Source organism: Apteryx rowi, unplaced genomic scaffold (assembly GCF_003343035.1).
Source record: "Apteryx rowi isolate R43461 unplaced genomic scaffold, aptRow1 scaffold_268, whole genome shotgun sequence".
In the NCBI taxonomy this organism is placed as follows: domain Eukaryota; kingdom Metazoa; phylum Chordata; class Aves; order Apterygiformes; family Apterygidae; genus Apteryx; species Apteryx rowi.
This window is the reverse complement of record NW_020449063.1, coordinates 242,001-266,569: the sequence shown is the minus strand read 5'-3', so window position 1 is coordinate 266,569 and position 24,569 is coordinate 242,001. Positions and strand designations below refer to the sequence as shown.

The 24,569-nt window shown below is 38.4% G+C and overlaps 1 protein-coding gene across 3 annotated transcripts in view; it reads left to right on the top strand.

Moving 5' to 3' along the window:
* The window catches only part of NCK2 (NCK adaptor protein 2), a 90,641-nt gene extending 77,616 nt beyond the window's left edge, over positions 1-13,025 (top strand). For all 3 annotated transcript variants that reach the window (XM_026068067.1, XM_026068066.1, XM_026068068.1), the window contains 2 exons: positions 821-1,542; positions 11,653-13,025. In XM_026068067.1, the coding sequence (XP_025923852.1) occupies positions 821-1,542; positions 11,653-11,847 (917 nt within the window). In that variant the 3' untranslated portion in view covers positions 11,848-13,025. The remainder of the gene's footprint in view (positions 1-820; positions 1,543-11,652) is intronic.
* Positions 13,026-24,569: the final 11,544 nt, after the last annotated feature.

Below are 24,569 nucleotides of genomic sequence, written 5' to 3'. Positions count from 1 at the left end.
AAGTACATCAAAAGAATTGTGCATTTTCTTCCATACTTAGAGAAAACATACAAATACATGCTTAAAAAGAAAGGTTATGTAATTAATGATATTTGTTTCTTCTGCCTATTTTATTTCATGCTATCACTGAGGCCATAGCAGTACTCCAGAATTCACAGCTTGTAGGGGAATGCATTCAGATAGTCTTCCTCATTGTGAAGTTCATGATTTACAGTACATGCCTAAACTTACATGAAAGAGGTGCAGGTTTCAAAAGGAGACCTGTCAGTTGGAACTGGTTACAGCTGTAGCTGCGTGGGGACTGAAATAGAAAATGGGGAGCAGAGTGTAATCTATAGGGAAGCTGAGCTTTTCTCACTGTGCTAACTTTTTTGTAGATTTTTTTTCCCTGTTTTTGTTTTTTTTGCTCAAGTCCAGTTAAAGTTATCACTGAAATTAGATGGGAAATCAGTTGACTGGATTTTTAGGGGGCATGACACCCAGCTGTGCAATTCTTGGAGTGATTTATTGTTTTCATCGTGAAGAAACCACTATTTTTAACTGTGTGTTAAAATTCTAGCACTTTGGAGAAGCGAGAGAGGCATTATAATGCAAATTAAAACTTACCTAATGGTGCCTGTACTAAATGTTAAAAGATAAATCTCTTAAGTTTTGGTATTTCCTGACTGTCTGTAGTGTGGTAGATGTAAACTCCATCTAACATTTCTTGTTAAAACAGCACGAGAGCATGTCACTAAATTCAGCATTTGCAATACGGAGGGAAAAAAAAACAAAACAAAACATTGAGTGACCACTTCATGTTTCTGTCTTTATTTAACAGGTTTGGGAAAAACAAAAAGAAAGACGAGTGCGCGAGACGCCTCACCTACTCCTAGCACAGATGCCGAATACCCATCCAACGGTAGCAGTGCGGACCGGATTTATGATCTTAACATTCCAGCCTACGTTAAGTTTGCCTATGTCGCAGAGAGAGAGGATGAACTGTCCCTGGTTAAAGGATCCCGGGTCATTGTCATGGAGAAGTGCAGTGATGGCTGGTGGAGAGGTAGCTACAATGGACAAATTGGCTGGTTTCCTTCGAACTATGTGGTAGAGGAAGTTGAGGAAGCAACTGCAGATTCCCCGAGCTTTCTAAGTTTAAGGAAAGGCGCTTCCATGAGTAATGGCCAGGGCACCAAAGTACTTCATATTGTTCAGACACTGTATCCATTCAGCTCCGTCACAGAAGAAGAGCTCAATTTTGAAAAAGGGGAAACAATGGAAGTTATTGAAAAGCCGGAAAATGACCCAGAATGGTGGAAATGTAAAAATTCCAGAGGGCAAATTGGTCTTGTTCCTAAAAACTATGTAGTAATCATAAGTGATGGTCCTACCATTAACACTTCCCATCCACCTCAGATAAGCTACACAGGACCATCTTCTACAGGACGGTTTGCTGGAAGAGAGTGGTATTATGGGAATGTTACCCGACATCAAGCAGAATGTGCCCTAAACGAAAGGGGAGTGGAAGGAGACTTCCTTGTTAGAGATAGTGAATCTTCGGTAAGTGACGTGCAATGCTTCGATCTTTATAGTGTGTGGGTTTTTTTGGTTTAGCAAGTATGATAGTTATGATAGTGTAATACAGGGCCTTTCATCCTTAAAGAAACAGGCAATGTTTCAGCATTGCAAATTGATACATTTGCTGTATATGAGAATGTCTTTTACAGAAATACAGTCACCTGTGCAGTGAAACTTAACAGTTGTGGACTGTATTGTCTAAGGGTTTTTTAACCAATCAGTGGGCAAGTAATTAAATATTTTTAGCTTCAGTTTGACCTTTCCTGTATTCTTCATATGCAATCCTCCTCAAATTTATAGTGCTACAAGATAAAATAGTTCTTGTGAACTGAAAATTTAGTCATTAATTTGGATTTAAAGCTAATTTAAAATGGGATCTTAGCATTGGTCAGTTTTCTTTTTCTTTTAATTGAATAACTGTGCAGGTTCTTTATTGATCAGAATCCTATTTTTTATGTATTTCTGCTCTGCTTAAATTATTTAGGTTGTAATAAGATGAAATTATTATTATTATAGTTGTTGAAATTATACACTACAAAGAAGATCCAGTCAGCAACTCATAACTTCTAAATTGAGACTTGATGACATCAGAGGGATATCAGTAATGCTGATTAAGGATCATTATAATTCTGAAAGTTCAAATTTAAAATTACACTGAAAGGCTTTTCATGTATGTTGAAGCATGGGAATGCATAGCTAAAGCACTCTATTCTTTGACTATGATTTTTAATTCCCTCATATGTCTTTAAAACACAACAAAAATAAAATATTTGAAGATGAATTAAACACAATTTATGATCAGGGCTTTTTTGCATTCATTGTTTCAATTGTATGACAATTTGCTGTTTAGTACCTGTCTATATCTACATATTCTGCTGCTCCATGTATAAAATTCAAAATTAGTTAAATCAGCTCAGTCTCTTAATATGGGGGTACAGTACTACTAATGTAAAGACACCATATACAGCTACACACATCTATCTCTGTAAAAGCATATTTATATCAACTTCACTATGTCCATCTGGGCGTTAGGCTGGTTTACAGTGTAGATTGCAAATAAAAGTTACAGCAATGTCAACTGCATATAGTTTGAGCCATAATATGATCTTTAAAAGATTTCTTGGCTCTAACAAGTTTTCAAAAGGCTGTATTGATTGCACATACTTCTGATTAGAACTTGTGATAGTCTTCATCATTGCCTCCTGACAGAGGAAGAACTGTTCCCATGCTTGTGGAAGTGATTTCATTAACTACTCAACAGCACATGTTGGTATCACTGTATGCTGGCAAACAGTGAATTTGCTTTAATGTGGAGAATTCAGCTTAAGCTCAGCTCTGGAAATGAAGGTTATTTTAGTTCCTGATGCTTTTCTGGAAGTATATTCCATGTTTTCTTTTGCTGATTTTGTTCTTCATAAGCCATAATTTCTGCCACTCAGAAAAGTCTCAGAATGAAGTCAGAATCTGTGAGGTAGTGTAGAGGCAGACTGGTTAGGTAGGACACATATCTCTGTAGAATAAAACTTCTTTAGTAGTAAAGCTCCTTACTAAACTCTAAGAGGCAGTTTTCTAGACTAGCAGAATCTATCTTCTGAATTAACTGAAGCTTGCATTTTTAATTTAGTGATACTGAAGTCTGGGACTGGCTTGCATGCTTCGTCTTGGCAAAGAGAAGGACAGTGGCTGCTAGTGACAATAGAACAACAGTTTAAAGACAAGGAAAAACTATTAATTGTGTAGGGTTTTCCAAATCCAAATGAAATATATTGCATTTTAATTTTTGAAACACATTACTATTGTATTATTATTATTGAAGTTAGAATGATTCAGGACTTATGTGTCTCTATTCCCTAAAATATTAACATCCTATATAATATTATTGATAACATACAATTCTGTAATATCTCAGAATATATTTTTCTGTATCTAATATTGTCTGATTAGATTTCAGGCATTCTTCCTCCATTGATTTTTCTCTGCAGAAGACATGATATCTGCCAAACTACTGTTTCTTCAAAGCTTTACTTATGTGTGTCAGTGAGTTCCTATTTCTGCTCTCAGTTAACTGTAACCACAAAATGGAGACATATGCAAATAAACCAGAGGAGAACAAGAAGAAAAAGAGATTTAGAAACATGATTTATGAACAGAGCCTGACAGGCTTAAGTTTATGTAGTCAATAGAAAAGACAACTGCAATGGGGCATACAGTCTTCCAAAATGTAGAAAGTTACTAGGGGATTATGGTAATCATTAAATTACTCTGCGGTAGTCCAGCTGTCCATCAAACGTAGCATCCTGCCTGTGACCCTGGCAAGAGTATGGAAAACCATGTACTCTTGGTACAGCTGTCCAGCAGAGAGAGACTTACTTTCAGATCTGGATATTTTGGGTTGTCCTGATAAGTAGTTACCAAATGTCTTCTGTCTTCTGGGACTGTGCCAGAAGAACGGTTTGAAAATTAATGTAGTACTTAAAATACAAAAGCATGCAGGCATTGCCGAGTGGCATGCCATAATGACCGCTGTGTTGCAGCTCGCTTCCTTGCTCTTAAGAGTCTGCAGCTTGAGTAAATGAATTTCCTGGAAAGAACACATTAACCTTTTAATTTAACATGACATCATGATGTTAAATGCACTTGTTTTCAGAGCAGTTTCAAATTGGCTGTCTTCGTTGTTGCTGGAGGAATTGTTGCTTGTGGAGCACAAAAAGGTTCATTCAGAATGTTGTCTTTAAGTTCTTTCCAGCATACAACATTTATTGGAATCTCATGAAATTTATTGAACTCCATGTTACAGCAGGTTTTTTTGGACAAAAAACTCGGGTGACTGTTGTCTGAATTGAGGAAGTCATTCTTTTTTCTTTAATCTTGATCTGGCCTTGCAGATTCTGTATTTGCCTTTTTTTAAACAATGAGAAATACTTTGTAGTTATGCATGTAAATGCCTGCTTTGTTTCACTTAAGAATTTGTATCACTTAAGAATTTTAATTTTTGTTAGGTTTAAAGAGACATTTTACTACATCCCAAACTTATCTGCCTTAATCATTTTATACATCATATTATCCCCTAATTTGTTTATGTATGTAAATTATAAAAAACATTTGAGACTGTTAGTTTGTTTTCATTTTTTTTCGTAAGTACCAGGAATGATATAATAAGCTAATGGGCATAAGCGATAGCATCTGGAAAAAGAGATGGCTAACAAAAGATCTATTTCAAGCTTATTATGAAACAAAGAAAGAAGATTTTAGAAATAACTCTCAATCTTGACTGTTGTCACATTTCACATGCGTAACTGCAGCGACTGTGCACGCTGGGGCTAGAAGTCATCAGAAGTGTCTGCAAGATCAGAACCAAAGATCTTGATTAGAGGGACAAGGCTGAGGAGAGGAAAGCCGTCTGCTGTCCAGTTCCTCTCGTTTCTTCACGAGAGCAGCACTTCCCACTACAGTTTTATGAATCCATCTATCAAAACTGTAGATTAGGGGTTGGTCCTTTCCAGAAAGACCCCGTGGATAAAATTGTGAGTTATCCTGATAATCTTGTGCCTGATTTTTGACCTATTTTAGGGTTTTCTTTAGCCCTTCATCACCATAGTTACTGAAAGTCTTTTGTATAAAATAGTTTTCCCTAAGTTTCATTGAATTTAGCACTTTTCTCTAACTGAGCTACTTGGATAGATGAGGTTTGTGATTCTCTGTTTTCAACTGATTGATGATGAGACATTTTTTATTTAAAACTTTACTAGGGTGCAAGGTTTTCCAGTGTTTCTGTAAGATTTAATTTAAAAGACTTATCCCACAGCTAGATTCCTTTAGCCAAAAATACTATCCTCAGTTACACTCTAGATCTAGGGGGTCAAACTGTGGTGAATACACTGAGATGAACTCTGTCATGTAGCTGGAAGTCTGGTTTTCTTAAATATGAGATAGTATTTATTAGAATCATAAGCTTGTCTATTTGAGCCATTTAAGTCCATCATTTATGCAAGAGGCACTGTTACCTGCTGGTAAAATTTCTGCCAAATTTCTGCCTAATATCTAGCTACTGTCACCTGAGTTCTTGGAGACGTAAAGGAGGAGATTGAAGTGGAATATCCCTAGTTACCATTGCTATTTTATTTGTTCTGTTGCAGGCTGCTCAGTTGATTTAAAAAAAACAAAGTTTGTTTCTTTTAAATAGCACTCCTGAACAAATAATGTGGCTTTAAACAATACAGTCTCTTTATAGCCACTATTTCTCTCTTACCCTTTGTGAACTGCAGGTTCTTTAGAGATTTTTGTTTGTTTGTTTTATGTCCTTAACGCAAGGCAAATAAGTCTTGGCTGATGCTTTCAGACTGTGTTGGGTAGATGTTCTTCACAGTCCTGATCCGAGACTTTGATTCCGCTAGCCCAGGTGATGGGGACAGGAGCAAATTTGGAGGGAAGACTGTTCTTGCTCAAGTTTACCTCTGAAAGCAAGTCTGTGTGCTAGTTCCCTGCTGTAGCTAACAGGAAGCAGCAGTACTCGGTGGCCTGTGATGTGGGAGGGTGACACGCACCTCCGGCTCCTGAGCAGCTTTGGCTGCTGCCAGCACCATGAGGCTTCAAAGGGAGCTTCTGTCAGGACCCTTGCAGTCAATTGCTAGTGGGTGTGAAACTTGTGATCAGACAAACAACACTGCTTTAAGAGGTCTTCACATGAATTGGGGAAGAAGCTATTTTTCCTCAATTATTTCTACTTAGGGGTTTTTTTTGGTGGGAGGGAGAAGGGGGAGTTGGTGTTTGGGGTGGGGGGGCTTTCTACGAGCAATTATTCATTAGGAGGTAAGGGCTAAATTCTGCCAAGAGTGTCACAGCTATGAAATTATAGTAACACATCCTGGAACAGGGTGGCAAAGTGTTGTATTCAGATGATGCTGAGGTTGCAGGTGCAGCTGGATTTGTGTCAGTCATTAAGGCTGCATAAGGCTGTGTTCTTTGCCTGGCAATAATGCTGGCAGGGGAAGAAGGCAGATTTGGAGGACTTGTATGCTTTTGAGGGGCAAGTTCTGTAGCATCTGGGGTGTCCTATATTTCTGCAATTTTAAACCTCCAAGCTCCAGATAGAAGCAATGGCAACTCTTCAAAAACTGAAGCATTTGTCATGTTCTGTGGCATGCTGTGATTAACTACAGTGGAGAGAAGGAGAAACTTTAAGGACAGGTTTAAAATAAACTACTAGGATATATCCTTAAGTGGAAGAATAGAAGTCTTTAGAGCTGTATGTGAAGATCTAAAAAACAACATTAGAAAAATGAATTAGTTTCAAAAACATGGTGAATGTTACATAGAGGAAGAGCTTTTAATATATATAAATAGAGTATATGGGGTGAGGTGGGGGGGTAGGTAAACAAATTGTTAACCCTCCCATATGGTTCTTTCCAACCTGACTTTAGACTTTTGAACTACGGTTTGTTTTTTTGGTTGGGTGACTTGAGTGGCTTTATTGTTGTTTTCTGAGCAGGAATAAAGGGAAGCCTGTTTAGGGAGCTTGAAGGAGCTGGGGAGCTGCGGGGTAACATAGCAGATCTGAACTCGAGGGGACTGGAATAACCTGAAAAATGAGTGCATGAGAAGATTTTTCATGGAGAAAGTGAAACTGGATTGAAAGGAAAAGAACTAAGTTACAGGATCAGTAAAAGGCGTTTAGAGAGGATTATTTTTCCCAGCATTGCTATTTATTATAAAATTGTCTTGCATCATTCCCAAATGGAGGTTGTAAAGAGGGAACTTTTTTTTCCAGTTTCCCTTGTTTTCCCTTATATTGCTTTATACCTTGTCTTCATGGTAATCTTTTCCACCTTTTTTGAAAATATGATCAGGGTCATGACCAAAGAAGTAAAGTTAAGGGAGCATGATTCTGCCTATTGTCTCCCACATTCAGTAGGCACTAGCTAGCCTATGGCCATCCTAGTCATAAACAAGAGTTAAAATACAGGAATTTGAACCAGTTTTAAGAAATAGTACAGCTGGACTGAAGAGTTGGAAATGCATATCAGATAATCTTCAGTTTGCTGCTTTAGGAATTGAATTAGCTTCAGATTTAAGTCTTCCCAATTATGACCGTACAGAAATATTCATAGGCTCCCTGCCATCAAGCTATGCTCTATAATTCTGCAGAATCATCAATGACTTTCTAGGGATTAAAGTTCACTTTTAATGTACCTTTATAGGGTGTATGAGAGGCTTCTATTCCTGGAATAGTTGGTGTGCAAACAACCAAATGTAGCAATTAAATTAAGATGGGGAAGGGAGAAAAAATGGTGAGCAGTTGAAACAAAATAGTTTAAGCAGTAATTAAATAAAATAAACAGACTTGGAACAAATCCAAGGAGGACAGCAGGGAACCAATTCAAGCTGCATTGAACCAAAACACTTCAGAATGGTAATGTTAAGTTTGGAGAGCAGTAGTTTATCTAGAAATTTTTGTTAAATAGTCTTTAACCATTTTGCTTGTTTGTTGCAGTGGGGAAGAACTAAAACAAAAGCAAATGCAAGTCCAGTTGTTTTTGCTCTTTTTTCCTGTATCCTGTAGACTTTACTAATCTGATGCCAGTAAAGGGTTTCAGAATTTTTGCAACAGCTGTTCAAGCTCTTCCGTCTCTTTGTGCCGGATGATGGCTCTCAAAAGAGTTAGATCAGTTAGATCAGCCTTTCCTTTTTTTTTATTATTTTTTTATTAATTAAATTAGATCACCAGAAGACTAAACTTTGTAACATATATTCTGGAGAAAATGAACAATAATGATGTCTTCTATTTATCCATGGGTCTAATTAAGAGCTCTGAGGCGGGGAAGAATGGTCAGTGGTTCAGGAGAATGGTCGTTCATTAAAGCTGTAATTAAAATGGCAGGAAAACTAATGTATTGTGAATACCACCTCAGAGAGGTCTAAGTAGGGCCAGTGTATAGGACAAGCACAGTGGATCAGAGATCTAAGGTCTCTTTGAGCACCTATCTGTGTGTCATTAATGCATCTTTTCCGGTCTGAAGATATTGATTCTTAGCAAATACAAAGAGCTTTGAAAATTCAAAACTTTGACATGCTGAAAGCAGCTGTGCTTTGTTAGAAAACATTTAACTTGTTAAAGCATAAAGTGATTGTTTCAGCTGTTTTTAAACCTTTTTCATTAGATCTTTACCTATTTCAAAAACAAAAAATGCTTTGGGTTCAGATTATGACCTTCCCGTTTATAAGTTCTGTTTTAAATGGGGGCCTTTCAGTTACTGTTTTCTGTGCTGGCATAGGCATTATAGAAGCATCAGAATTTAGTCAACAAGACTTGATTTTGTTTATTCAAATCCTCATCATCTAGTCCTTAAGTACTCCTTTCTGTATTGTCCTTTTTGAAAATACTCTCCGTGGACCTATGTTGTAGTTCATGTTTTGAGCAGAGCGACTGGCACACTGTTCAGAGCCAGTGCCCTAAATCACTCATTGGCAATTCCCGAGTCCCAGAATTGGCTGCCAGACTTCTCACTGGTGCAGAGCTGTGCTTTGGTTCCCGCTTTATTTTATGATGATTTAATGAGTGTGTGTTAGGGCTATGAAGATGTCCCTTGAAACATGAGCAGATTCCAGACCTATGTGGTTGTGACTGCCAGAGGGTTTGTCTATGCTGTAGTCATATTGATCACGATGCAGTGTTGATACCACTGGGTTAGCTTTGAACTAATAGGGTAGGTACTGAAAACAGGTTAGCCTTGGCAGGAACTCCTTGCAGGCGTATTTCTGACGTTTCTGAGGTCGGACTTTTAGTATCAGAGCTGGCTGGCTTAAAATAGCAGTTTTCAAACTTGGAACCAGGGGTAGATGACAGGACTTGAAATGCATCTTGGGTGGAGTGTTAGAAACCCCAGGGATATTCTATCAGATATTTCTTACCCTCCCCTCCCCCCGGCTCCCCTGTTCTCCCCCCTCGGCAGTCACAGGAGGAATGCTGCACTTATTTTGAGCCAATGGACTTGATCAAGGCTGCCTGAGGCTGCCTTCACATGGGAGCGTGCTTTGTGTGTGTGATGGCCAGGTTTTGGGGAATGCTCTCCTTTGCCTCCTCCTGTCTCTCCTCTCTGTGCAGTGACAAGCAGAGCTGAACCAGGCCTGCATGGATATGCACTAGCTGGTTGCACCAGCTGCAGGAGCAGGCTTGTGGAGCCTTCGCCGGGCTCACAGGCAGGGTAAAAGCACTCTGACATTGGCTTGCACATCGAAGAAGTAATTCTGCTGTGGCTTTAAAAAAAAAAAAAAGTGCTCTTGGATCTGAGCTGCGGGGGCTTGAAGAAGAAGAGGGGAAGGCTCTGGATTAAGGTTATAGGAGCTGGCTGTTGGCTTAAGCAGCATGAGAGGTGAAGAGCTGCTGCACAGAACTGGGGTGCTAGACAAGGTCAAAGCCAGCTTAGCTAGATCTTGCGGGATATTTTTGTTTGCTTTTTGGAAGGGTGGATGGGGAATTGGAAGGGGAGGGAATAGAAGGTGTCAGTTACAAAACAGGTGAGGGCAAGATCTGAACTGAAGTACAAGATATTGGAATAGGCAGAATGTAGGGGATGTGTGTGGCAGAGGCCCCAATCATTGCAGGAAAACAGATAGGACAGCTGAGAAATACTGTCATTAAGCTTATTTGGGTACACATTCAAGTGTGTACCTGACCCTCAGATACAGTGTAGACACGTCCTTTGGCTGTGATTTTGTGAAATGAAGTCTAGTGGCAATACTGACTTTAGAGGGCCCCACTCCCCTGCTGCTCTTTCCCCTGCTGTGCCACAGCTGTGCTCACAGGACTGTTTGTAGGGTGATGCTGTGAACCAAATAGTCTGTTGTGTTTTTTGTTTAACCTGGATGAGTTTCTTGATCCGCTTCACCGTGCTGACAGAATTGAAGAAGCAGCATGGTATGGGGGTGGAACAAGCAACCCAAGAAAGAGAATACCTGAAAACAGCATTTGCCTTCAGAGTTTTGTCTGAAGCTATGACTTCAGTGGGCAGAGAGCCTGCGGCAGTACCTCCAGAGTGATGTCAGGCATCACTTATATCCATTAAGGGCCAGCAGTTTGGCTCCAACCTCTGGGGTGTGTTTTTCATTTTTATTTTTTATAATTCAGTTTTCCTGCTGGCTGTGCCTGCCTGCTGCCACCTCTTGCTTTCTGGTTTCCCTGTTGGGTGGAGTCAACTGGGCTGCAGTGCAGAGTCTGTACTCCATCCAGTCTTTGTGGGCAGCCAGCAGTGGTCAAGAGGTGAAGATGAAGTTCAGCAGGCAGCCAGGGGTAGAGGGTGCTCCTTAATCCTCCTCCTTCTGCATCGCACACAGTTGCACAAATGGGCTCAGCCAGGCTGTTTGGATAACACTGAGCATTCTCTTCTTTAAAGCAACCGATTGCTAAGACTTTGAGGGATTTCTCATGTGAAATTGTTCCATTTTAAATCACTTCAGTGTTTAAATTTTCTTTTGTGGATGATGGTTTGATGGTGAGATTTGTATTGTATTTTTATTCTGTAGCTTTATCTTTTTAAATAAAAGGTGTATTCAGTAAGAAATTATTTCCCATATGTGTGGTAATGACAATAAAAGGTGAATGTGTTTTCTTTTGCAATACAAAGCAAGAAAGGCCCTCTAGTGGTCATGGCTAAAAAAAAAAAAAAAGTGGTGTGGGGAATTTTCTTCATCTCACCCAAGCAATATTGGAGTAATTGCTTTCTCCAGGGCTCTCTCTATCAAAGGAACCATAAATGATGAAAGTTTTTTCTCTTCTCCTTGACATTCTCATGCTTCTAGATTGAGTTACTGAAATACTATTTGCAATTTAGTCATGTAATTGGCAACTTCAGACTGTGTATCTGGGGAGCTTTCACTTAACTGACTTAACTGTGCATGTTAATAATGATGGCAATTATTTATTGAATAATAGACTATTGGGTTTCTTAAGTAGTTAAAGCACTGAACTGTGGAACAAAGACTAGCATAAATTATGATCAACTATATTGCACAGTTTGTTCCTGAAACCACAAAATTATGTCTTCATTTTGTTCATTTTTATGTAATTCTTTTTTCCTTTTGAATTCTTCTCAACAGCCCAGTGACTTCTCGGTATCTCTAAAGGCATCGGGGAAGAACAAACATTTCAAGGTGCAGCTCGTGGACAGTGTCTATTGTATTGGGCAGCGTCGCTTTAATACTATGGATGAGTTGGTGGAACACTACAAAAAGGCTCCCATCTTCACCAGTGAACACGGGGAAAAGCTATATCTTGTGAAAGCACTTCAGTGACATTGAAGATGGACTTGGTCTCCTAGGCCTCTTAAAACTTCCAAGCCTTAGGTCCTAAATTCACTTTTTTAGAGCAGAGCAACCTACTCTCTGAAGCAGGCTTAAAGAATAGGCTCTTTAGAAAGTGTTTGCTCTGTTGGTTGTTATTGTCCTTTTTTGTTTGCCTATTTTGTGTTTTGATTCTGTTAATCTCAGATCACCTCCCTTCAGATTGAGAATTTCACTTAGGTGGCCATTGTAAGCACTCACTTCCATGACTGAGTTCTAAACTCCCCTCTTCTGTGTACGTTTACATTGTTAGTTCAGATAAAGGAGGGGTGTTTTCAATTCAAAACAGTGTTAATCTGTTCAAATTGCTCACGCTGACAGAGCTCTTCATTAAGAGACATCGGGCACAGTTTGAATGCACTGAAGCTGCAGCTAATTAAGTGAGATATAGTAGACATACAGTTGTGGCTGTGAGTTCTGTAGCTATTTTGCTTACCAAGTAGTATATTACAAAAATTCCTAGTTCCTAGAAGCACTCTTTACACTGTACTCTGCTATTACATTGCCTCTTTGACTCTTTGTAAAGAGTACACTAATTAAAGCATTTTGTAATAGTACTTCTTAAACTACTATGGTAAGATTGTAGTAAAAAAAAAATATCTAGTGTATTTTGGTCTGTAATTGCAACAAAGAGAAATTTTATTTGAAAGTTGATTACTAGAGAAAGAATCATTGAATTGTAAAGGCTGAATGTTTTGGTAATCTGCAACCAAATGTGCCATTCACATAATGCTTTTTCCTCTTGCCCTTCTGCTTGTTTGAATTAAACAGTTATGTATTTAATTCTCAAAGTAATATGTATCTGTAGCTGATTGTTGACACTAATACAGAAGATTAATAAAAACTGATCTTGGGATGGGGTGGGGTGGGCTACCAACACTATATATATATTTGCTTTACAGAGAGAAATCTTCAGGTTTTACAAAGGATGGTGTGATTGGTAGTAAGAGACACACAGAATGTTTATGAAGAAAATGCATTTTTCTCTTTTCTTTACATTTAAACTCCTTTATGGTTTAAATATACAGTCTTTAGATGGCACATTCCTGCGATTGAAGAAGGGATCTTGAGATCTCAAAATCTTGCATACTCAGTTTTTTGGATATTGTAATAAAAAAGGTATTATGTCATGATGGAGTACTGGATTTATCCTTGGGTGGTAGTCCTGCTGTTGCTTTAGCAAGGTGAAATAGAGTAAATAATGAATTTGTTTATCTTGCAATTTGTGTTGTCTAAAAAGAAAATTTTTTGAACTGCAGAGTATAGTTTGATATGAGGCAGTGACTAATGATCTCTGGTTGTTTCTGTGATAAGTCCATTTATTGCTTTAATGGAAACTGCATGGTGGAACTGTTTTCTGGTACCTTGATACTTTTGGCTATTAAAACGTGTTCCTTGCCTATTTTGTATTTCAGACAGAGGTAGTAGAACTGCCTTTGTAAATACCCCCAATGTAGGCAAAGCAGACACCGGCACAAACTGGTTTTTGATGTAAATCATACCTCTGCCAGGAGACTGTACTGGTACGGTCTTTCTCAAACCTGAGAGGCAAGAATAATTTTTGAAATTCTACAGACTTACTTTTTTTCCACCACTCTTGAAGACTTATTTCACTGTGCTGTATCTTTTTCTGTATCTGAATTAACAATTAAAAATAGGGCACTGAAGCTTCTGCTTGGTCCACCTTAATGAAGGAAGGCAGTGATTCAGAGCAATCCAGAGTAGTTATGTATTATCATGAAGAGCACCTACCTATAGCTTGGTATTTTGAGACAGTGATATTTTAATTTCAAAATATTAAGAATACAGAAGTTTTCCTTGGAAAATTGATGAGAAGTACCAGTTGTTTGAAATCTACCTACTGAAGGACCCCAAAGTGGGCGTTTATAGGTGAACTCTCCATGGGAGAGGTTTCTTCTTAACCTTCGTAAGTGAATTCTGCAGAGAATGTAGTTTTATCCCATCTCGTCTCCAGTTATTTATTTAGGATGAATCTAAGCATTTACCTTGAATGTGGCAACGACATTAAGTCAATTATACATTGGATGGGAAGTATTTTCAGTTTTGAATGAATTGACTGTTTGTATTATTTCGAAGAATGATATAAAGGAATGTTCTTCCTTTTCAGTAAACAGATTACCGTAAGTCCCCTGCCCCCTTTTTAACCTTTTGTTCATTTTTTCAAAAGATTCTCCATATTTCCTATCCCAAAAGTCTTTATAATGCTCCTTTGTCTTTTTCTCTAGATTCTTTTGACAAGCTGTTAGTTCCTTACTCCTTTCTAGTGTTGATTGCTCAGAACCAAATCAAATAAACTTCTGAGTGAAAATTTCTTCCACAAGTTTTATACTTCAACAGGTTTATAATCTCATACTTCTTTAAATCTCATGCCTTTTCAAATGGCTTTTGTGCATTGAGGTGTGAATTCTTGAAGTACTTTGTTTTGGGAGCAGTTAGTTAATTTATGACCTAGCAGTGTGAATGACTAGCTCAAATTATATTTTGAAACGAGCTTCATCTTGTTTTTGCCCATACTGTATTTAATCAATATGCTGCCCATATCAACAGTCTTACGATTAGTTCTTCAGTTGTTCCTAGTCTTTACTGATTAAGATAAATTTCCATAAGTTTTGCTGCCTTTTTGACCTCATTTTCTGGATTGGGCCTAAGCATTAGTGATCTTTAGTGCTAACTGCTTAATAAAGGGGCAATATAATGTAGGTTTTATTTTTATTTTCCCATTTCATGCCTACTTTTTCTGTCTTTTGGCAAAGCTGCACCCTTATTTTTTACCTGCTTACAGCTGCTTTGCCAAAGCCTGGGGTTGGGGTGTGTGGGAGGAGGGAGTTGTGTTTTAAGACTAGAGGAATTGTGGTTACGTGACTGCAGTTTTCATTAAAGGCTCAAATAATTTCTGATGGAGTAGAAGTGATGGTTTTTCTTTAAGCTATTCAGGTTGGCTTTCCTCATGGTATCTGATTCATACAGGTACATTAATTCTACTTTTAAGTATTACTCCTGTACAGCTGTATAATGTTTTCTTGCCTTGACACTGTTTATGTAGGAATGTGAGGGAACTCTCTGAATCTGTAGCAGTTGCTGTAGTGTCCATACAAAGATAGGAATTTGAGATCCATGGTTTTGCTTTTAATTCCAGGAGCTTGTTGATGAGCTCCCTCTTACAATTATCTTGACCATTTGTGTAGCACCAAATAGCCCTAACATTGAGTAGGTACTGTACACACAGAACAGAAACATGGTGAAATCCTGTCACGTCTGAATTTACACATCATAGCTTTTCTGTTCTATAGCACTCCTTTCCTAAGGATGTTAAGCTTAAAGGATGCTGTGGTTGCCATTCTTCATAAATATCTGCAGTTTAGTCCTTGATCCTTGTTGTATGCCGTTCAGTCTTCAAAGTATGTCTGTATCAAAAGTTTCTAAAGGGGTGGGGAGGAGGGCCCTTTCTATCCCTGGGGTTATGCAGACCACTTCAAAGTGGCACATAGCCCCACACCCAGCCAGGAGCTGCTGCTGTTTGAGCAAGTACCTACACTGCCATGCTACAGCTACTGAGGGGGATGTTTGGCAAAAAATGTTGGAAAGCTTCTGGATTTACGCAGTTTTGCAGATGAATGCATGCAAGCCTCTGATGAGGTCCCAAGCCGGGCRGTTGCCAGCCAGATCCAGACTGGAAAAAGTATGAGCCTGTTGTACAGGGCTGAATCTGAGCCTGAAAGGCTTGCAGAGAAGTACATCAGAAAATGTTAATGCAGCTATGCAGTGTTCAGCTGCTTTGGAGTGCAAGAACAGCTTGCTTTTGTTTGCCTACAGTACAACACAGTTAGGTAGCCATGGCTGACATGCTCTAATTTCAAGGGTAGTCACACAGCAGGTGGGGGACTGGACTAGGTCCAGAGGTTTCTCCCCACTGACATTTCTGTGAACCTGGAGCTGAGAAGACATGTGCCCCCTAAGTGCTCTAGATCTGTTCCTGGAAACATTTTTTTAAAGAGAAGCAGGGTTTTTTTTCCTACTGTTAACATGTATCAGTTGGCCAGTATGTACACAAGTAGATCAGATCTTGTTTTTTTGCTTGTTTTTGTCCTCTTTTTATCCCTTTAGGTTGTTTACTCAGTGTCAGTTTCCCAATCATACTGATTATAATTACTTTTAATCTCCTATTATGTATTATTGTGACCGATATGGAGACAGAAAATATTAAAGAACTGAGCTAAGGAGTGAACTGAGAGCGTGCCAGGTAAACTTGCATGATCCTACCGTATGGTAAATGCAAAGGGCCATTACTTTTGGGGAGGGGAGAGGTGAGAAGAGGGATTAAAGATATGCAGTAGGATTATTAGCGTGAATATAGTCAATGGACTATAAAGAGAGACTCTTACTTTCAAAAGATTGTTTAGTGTTCTCTATTCAGATATTTTTGTCTTGTAAATTTATGTGAAATCCTTAAAGTTTACTGCTGTTCTTCCAAGCCTTTATTGTAGCTTTTCTATGTTGTAAAACTTATTTTCCAGTTTAATAGTATTACTAAGGGGAAATAGAGATCTTCCACATCCTATGCAGCCCATGCAGAGGAGGATTTAGAATGACAACTTCTGTTATAACAAAACAAAAACATTTTTAAAATACCAATATACAGTTTTGCCCAAAAAATGAGCTGAGTTTTGCCTAAGTGATACAACAAAAACTAGAAAAGGGATCACACTTATTTTGGATTAGGTCTTGCAACTGCCTTGGCAAAGGCTGCTGAATAACTATAATGCCTTTTGTTCATTCTTGGTCTTAAACTAATTCAGTAACTTAGAGGTAAAGGAAAATTGTTATCTTCAGTAACTGAATCTGAAGAGTTCTGTTTTCTTACTCGAATGGGATGGGATTACTCATTTTTAAATGGAAAATTGTTAACATATTTATGCCGATTTCTGAAAGGTGTGTTACTAAAATAACTCATAGCTCCTAAAATGTGCTAGGAACTGTGAAACTTTCTTTTCCTTTCCTTTCAGTCCTTACAAAATTGAATGCCTTTTTAAGAGATGAAAGAGTGTAAAACAGGAAAAGTGTAGAGTGCACAGTCCTGATTAGTAATATAGATAACCTGGACCACTTGGAAAGAAGGTTGCAGAGTAAAAGGTAAATGCTGCTATTCTATTTGAAAGTTACTCCTAGGTGGAAAAGGCTTTTAAGTAACAAGTAAATCACTTGTGCAATACTATTCTTGCAAGTATATTGCAAATCTGACCAAAATGTTCACCAACTATATTATATAATAACAATGCCTAATATTTGTATATTCTTGTGATAGTGTCTTGCAAAAGCAATAGGTTATTGTCTTTTTCTCTGGTTTAGTTGGTTATTCATATCTATAGCTGTGTTAAAATGAAAATCCAACAAACAGTATGCTTTTGGACATAAATCAATTTAATGTGAAATATAACTTCTATATCATATATTTAAAATTGTAACATTTTCTGGTCCTTTGCATGCCTCTGGAACCGTATGCTACTTTTTATATTTTAAAGTACATGTTTTCCCGTGTTATAAAATAGATGTCTCCTCTGTTGCTGTTTGAAATGCCTACCCAAGCTTGTCAGGAAGCTGACTAAGACAAGTGGCATGTAACTGTTCACAGATTAGACAAGTTTTTCCTTGCATTTTCTTTCATATATAGTAATATTAAGTGTTTTAAGAGTAGGAGATAAAAAAAGAAAAAAGAAAAAAAAATCTTTAAATTGACAGATTATCTTCAGCAGTGGGAGTCCACAGTTATTAGGAAAAAGTTACAGGTAGGAAATGTTCTTATGTTTTCTTAAGTGAATTGAGTGCGGAATTCAGCTTGGCATCATATGGCACCTGTCTGTGAAGTGTTAGGTTAGCAAGTTAATGTCTCGTGTTAAACCTGTTGTTACTTTTCAAGCATCTGTAATTGAAGAAACTAAACTTTGTGTGATTCTTGGATTAATCCTGGTTCCTTGAAAGGTGTTCTTTTGCCCCAGTAGTGACCACTAGCTATATTCCACATATCTAATCATTCTAGGTCTAAAAATATGATACAGAGAAAATTGTTCATCTCTGGAGAATAGTGGCAACCCTCAAAAGAGGAAAAATGGGGCTTCCTTTTTTTAAGAGGGAAGGCTGAAAAAGCAGTGTCTCACTTGAGTTTTCAAGCCAAATTTTGCTTCTGAGCTTTTTCTTGAGAAGTATTTCTTTGGGTGTGAGCCAGTCCACAGAGAATATATTAACTGGAATTAGTATCCCTACTGTAATTGAAACTGTGGTGGTGAATAATTTTTTTATTTTTATTTTTAATTTTGATTTCCATCTGACAGGATACATGCATCTATATGGTAATTAATCAGTGTGTACCTTGGGTTAGTGACTTCAGCTTTTCACCTGGGTTCAACTCTGTCAAGTTAATATACACTTTTTTTTTTTCTTTTTGGTTCCTTTTTATGTCACGGACCCAGTAGTGCATTCAGTGCAATTAATTTGTAATGCAAAGTCCTTCAGTTGTGGGCTGCTGGTATGTTTGGAATACTGAGGCCACAAATGATGATAATACTGCCAGAAAGAAGAGTAAGGGCACCAGCAGGTGGGCAGTGTGAGAGGCTTCAGGGATCATGAAGCAAGTATCTGATGGTTACTCTTTGGAGAATTAGAATGTTTATTTTCATTTGAATATGCACAGCTAATTTGTAAAAGTGAAACTTAACCCTTTTTTTCCTGTGTACAGTCTGTTTATTCAGAAGAACATTCTAGGAATAAGAATTTCAGGAGAGAGTGGATGTTGAGGCATTAAGAAAAGTGAAGTGTGCTGGCATTTGTGGCAGCTTTCCTGCTGAAAATCCTTTTATGTTTATATCTCAGTAAAAAGTGGGATACTGTATTCTGATGTGCTACTTGATCCTGCACCAGTGCCAGCCTGTCTTTGTTTTGTGATAACCTGTCTCTCCTGAGAATAGAGTAACTGTGATTATGTTGGAACAGATTTCCRTAATGTAGACAAGGCGCTTTTACAAGTGGTTTGGGCTAAGCAAAGAGCTCAAGGTGAGGAGCAGGTTGTTGAATGACTGTTCACCGATAATGGATGGGTGCTATAGAAAAATCTTTTAATCCAGTTATTTTTCAACTCCTTTGCCATTACTAATTCAGCAGCATGTGCCAACATTATTGGTGTTTGACTGTTCTGTGTTGGTAAGGCAGAGTTGTTTCTTATGCTAATAGGTAACTTTGATCAGATGCGCCACGTCTCTGGCTTGTCTCTGAAATCATTATGTCATTAAATTCAGGACACTTGAACAGAAATTGTGTCCTTTCTTTTTAACTGGAGTTTCTGACACAGTATATAACGCGTGTATGTTTTCAGTCTACTGATGCACTTTGGTGTAGCCCCTTCTGCAAAAGGGAGAAGTCTGAATATGCTTCAGAGGTTATCCCTGTGCTGTATGGTAAATGTGAGTCAGATTATCTTGGAATCGTGGTCCTCTCAATATCTCATGGGTTTTTTGAGACACTTGTGTCCCTAAAAGCCTGTCTTTTTTTTCTTTCCCTTTCCCTCGAAAATGCACATGCACCTGACTTTGGTGTTCCTGCTACTTCCTTGAAAGCTCGCTTGGCTGTTCTGAATTTTTGTGGACTGCCTGGAATGATGGACTTTTCATTGAATGCTGGCTTAATGGGAAATAGTCCCATTCTTGATGAATGGCATGAACTCATGGTGGGAGAATAGGAACTGAAGATGCTTTCCTAGTTTTTGGTAAACCTTTTGAAGTGTGTCGTGCTAATGGAGTGAACTCTGGGCATCCTTTAGGAGAGCAACAAAAAAAAGGACCAAGTTACAGTTCTGTTTAAATCATATCATTTTTTAAATACATGTGAATCATTTTGAAATGATTAGAATGGAGAAACTTGTTATATAATGCAAAGCCAGAAACTACTTTCCTTACTGATGAAAGAAGGAGGCTACTTTCTTCAGCATTAGCAGAATGTTAATTCTACGGAACAAGTAAGATTTTTGAAAAACAAAACCAAACACCTTCAGAAAACTGTCTAAAAACAAGCTGTGTGTGATAAGTACAATTCTGAGCCAAGGGTTGGGGCACCATGCAGTCATCAAACTTGCTTTTTTTTCTTATTTTTCTGTTACTGCAGGGATTTTAATTTTCTGATGACTCAGATGAGTGAAATTTTCTGTGTGTTTCCTAAGGCAGTTCCATGTGGTTTGGCATTGCTTCCATGCAAGCTGGTTGAGTTTCCAGGAATCCTGCTTATCTCAGGCTTTGTTCTTCTGTACTGACTTCCTGCCTGATTAGCACTTTGTCTCCTACTCCACCTTTTCTTCTTTCCTCCTCTACTCTGTTTTATCTGCCTTGCTGTAATGCTTCTCAACTTTATTTCAACTCCTTCTTTCTTTTTTTCGGTTATCTGGACTATCCCTGCCTTTCCAACCTTAATACTTTCTAGACCCTACCTTATGGACAGGAAAGATTGCTCAACTCCACACTTCTCCCTTACACATGCAGGATGTAGAGTACCAGGCCCGCTCCCCTGGGTGGATCTGTCTTGGTGTTGTGGGCACAGCAAGGAACAGATCATAAAGTGACTGCATTGCTTGAGCAAACCTGTTCTCATCATTCACAGAAAAGGTTCATTGGCAGATAATTCTGGTCTAAATCAGCAACTGGACTTGAGAGCTTCAGTACCTGTGTGCGCAGTTGGGCACTTGGTGCTCAAACAGGCTAAGCAGCCACAACTCTAACCAGGGGAAGGGAAAATGTGGTCAGTATTTTTGCATATTTACCTCAAATGTCTCACAGTGGATTCATCAAAATGGGGGCAGTGAAATTCTTAAGCTATGTTGGGATTTTAAGGAGAGAGGGCATGCAGCTATATGTGCTTTTGTTGTGAAGAAAGGAATTTCTCTCTCCTCCCTGCCCTTTCCTGCTTGCCTAAGTTTCTTCTCCTGAACCTACTGGATGGTGTTCTCCAGTGACGAAAAGACAAAATATAAAGGAGTCCTCCAGAAAAACTGTGATTCAGCAGTAGCTGTTTTTGTGAGGAGACCTKATTTACTTGAAGTGCATTGATGCATAGTTAGTCTGACATACTGGAGGCGTTGTGCTGGCATATAAATAACTTTAACATTGTATTGTTGCTGTAAATGACATTTTGTACAGTTTACTGGGACTATTATAATTATGGGGTTTGCTATAAATCTTCATTCAGGAACCTTATGCTGTAAACAAAACCCTTTAATTAAAAAAAGAAAAAATATACCCTCCAGCCCACATACAAAAGTAAGGAACAGTTCAAACTGAAGAGCAGCCAAAATAATTGCTGCGTACCGTACAATAATGATGGAGAGCAGACAAAGGGGTTACACCAAGGAGCCATTGAGATGAAGTATCATAAAAGGACTGGTGACAGATCATGCTATTAGGAGCTAGCCCACACAAATGTGATGATACATATGTTGGCACCGATGAGCAGGAGGGAAGTTGAAAACGATTGCACAAGGCATTTGTTAGGAGAACTGGCTCCGCAAGCCCACGCAGGAGGAACTTCGGTTTTGCTCTGAAGCAGTTCTTGCTCTTTCTCTTGAGATGCAGAGACTGGATATAAACAACATTAGGCTTGAATAAGCAATCAGGCTCTGCTTTTGCAACAGGAAATGAAGATGCCCAAGAAATCCCCTTCGTCCCCAATAGGCGCGTGTGTGCTTGTGCTCACTCTCCATTTAAAAGACTTCTTCAAATTTGAATTACCCCAGAAGTAACTTGCTTATCCTTTCAGACTCCTTACGCACACGACCTGTTCCACAACAGTGTGATTGCTGGGGAAATGTCCGATTACATTTGAACATGTGTGCAGGCCTGCCCTAGACTGCACATGGGTGACTAACCCTTGAGGTACTTGGTGCTCTGTGAAGTGAGAGCAAGTGTTTGAACTATTGCAATTGGACCCATAATTGCATTAGAAGTACTCCACTCTTCTACCTTTCCCACCAGTCCGATTGCTTGAGGAAGCATATCCCTTTGCCTTCTGTAATCTGTTTTTGTAGCCCTGATACTTGTCCAAATTTACTCCAACTTTAAGTTGAAAATCTGATACTTGGAAAGAATTTGATCCTGTTTCTCCCCATTCCTGTTCATCTCTCCTGTTTCTCCTGCCTTTCCCATTAGATATGGAAAATTCATGCATTTGTGTGTTCATACACATACCAACTAGAGAACCTGGTTTTCCACTCCCTTTACCCAGGTGTGCATGTTGTCTGCCATCAGCAGCCAGAAAATACAGGATGCCCATTGCCAGTGTTGTTGGAACAGCGATATGGGGCTCTGTAGAGCAGTATTGCTGTCATTCCACATCCACATGGATTGGAAGCTGATGGTTTATAAAACTTGATGAGGAGAAGTAAAATACAGAGCATGTTGTTTCTGAGTTGACTCTCTTCGATGCAGAGGTTTTAATGGCCTTTCTTGCCCTTTTTAATCGTACAACTGTAATAGTACACTTACGAGCATACATATGTTATGGCAGTGTAAGGTGTGAAAAGTATTAAAATTCACTGTGGTGCTTCTGTTTCTAAAGCATGAGAACATAATTGTTGCAAAAGCAGTGAATCTCTTCCGTACCTGCAGTTTTCCTCTTCTTTCCTTTTATTTATTTATTTTTTATTAATCCATTCACTTCTGGGCTAAAATATACCTTTCTTGTCAGTGATACTGACCTACTTTGTCTCTTTGCTGGTTGCCCCTCAGTTCTTGCGGGGCCTTCTGACTTGCAGATGTGACCCATCTCCTCCCACGCAGGATGGACAGAAGTGAGTTCTGAACTTTCAGTGTGGTGCTCCAAATTAATCTTTCCCAAGGTTGTGGACTGTTAACCTCATTTCTCATGTACCAACCAGCAATAAGAATGAATATATTTTCTTGTAATCTTGGATCTTTTTCAGCAGGAATCAGGAAAAACAGTATTTTGAAGTTAACCTATGATAAAATGTGATCTAGCCAATTAGAGGTTTTCATGCTGATCTAAGATGACACATAACCAGGTACTGCAATACTGAGAACAGTTAATGAAGATACAGCTTTCTTTCTGAATGTTGTTCCAATAAGCCTAGGCCTTGGCCTTTCCAGTCTGTATAGAAATTTGTCATTGCTTCCTTCTCTCCCTATTATGTGCCCCAAAATTCAGGAAACTGGCTAATGTCTTTTGGTAAATGCTTACAGTTTACATTTGTTGCATTGAATGTGATTGTGTAAACTTGTTAACATCAGCAAGATTCTTGCATAATTATTCAAGCATAGACACAAAAATGCTAACCCACAGTGGTGCTGACTACATTAGTAAGCACATATGTACCTCTGGATATATTTTTGAATTGTTTTTTGTGTTAGAATATGATAGCATTTACTTAATATTTTTGAAAAGTGCTTCTAGACTTCTACCCGAACTTTGTATTCTTGACTGATTTCCATATCTAGATACTGCACGCAGATTCATATCCTTTATCTGGCACCTTGATTGTTAGTGGGATAACTCTTCAGTTTTTAATGGAGTGAACTTAAGCTGAGATGCAGAAAGAGAAAATAGTTTGCAAAGAGCCTCAAAACATTATGCAATAACTGCAAAGAGCATCAACGCTTACTTTGCATGTTTTCTAAGGGCTTATACCAAGGCAGGTTGAAATTTAATGGAAAGATCAAAGCAACTAGGGTTGGCTTTGGATCAAACCCTAATACAATTCATTTCTTACTGACTTCTGTTTGACATCAGAAAATATTAAGGTGCTTACCCTTACAATTTTAAGAGGCCTAATTTTAGAGGACAGGGGATCAAAAATGTAAACCTCTATTCCAGGGAAGCTGACTGAATTACACATCTGTATTTTCTTAATTACCAGAGGTAAAGCATATTCACTTCACCATTCTTGCAAAAAGGATAAAAACCGGAGATGGTGCCAAATYTGCAAAGAAAATGTCATATGAAAGAGGATTTCATGCTTACTTTGGTGTTAAATTTTGCACTGCTCTTTACCTGAACCTGACTTTCTAAGTTTTCTGCTATAGAATCATTATGGTTTTTGCAAGATTTTCTAGTTATTAAAATACATCCTTCCTACTCCAAAGCTCCCTTTCATAATGTTATTTGTCATACCTAAAGGGAAATGTTTTAAATGACAGATATATTTTGAATGGTCGAAGCCTTATCATGTTGAAGAATTTAAAGAATATTAGACCTCTTTTGGACTTAAAAAGCCTCAGAATGGAGGAGAAAAAGATGCTTTCATTTTCTTGTTTGCCTGTTTTCTTTGTTTTATTTCATCTTTCAGATGAAGCTCCAGTTCTCCAAGGAATGCTACAGTATTACTGTGTCTGTGCTCTTGGACCTTACATTCCCGTCCCATAGGGATTTTGCATGTGTTGTTCATCTATAATAAGCTAACATTTAAAAAAAATAAATTCTGTGTGTAGAATCATACTTTCCATCAGCCTTCAGGGATTACAGAGGAGACAGTCCCTCTGGCATGTTCTCGGTTGTCAGTATTGACTTGTTTTAGAGATTGTCACTAGCTTCATCATTGTAGTGTAAATTTTATCAATATGTGGATGAGCTAAAAGGGTAGATTATGAATAATTGTCTTCATTTGTCTC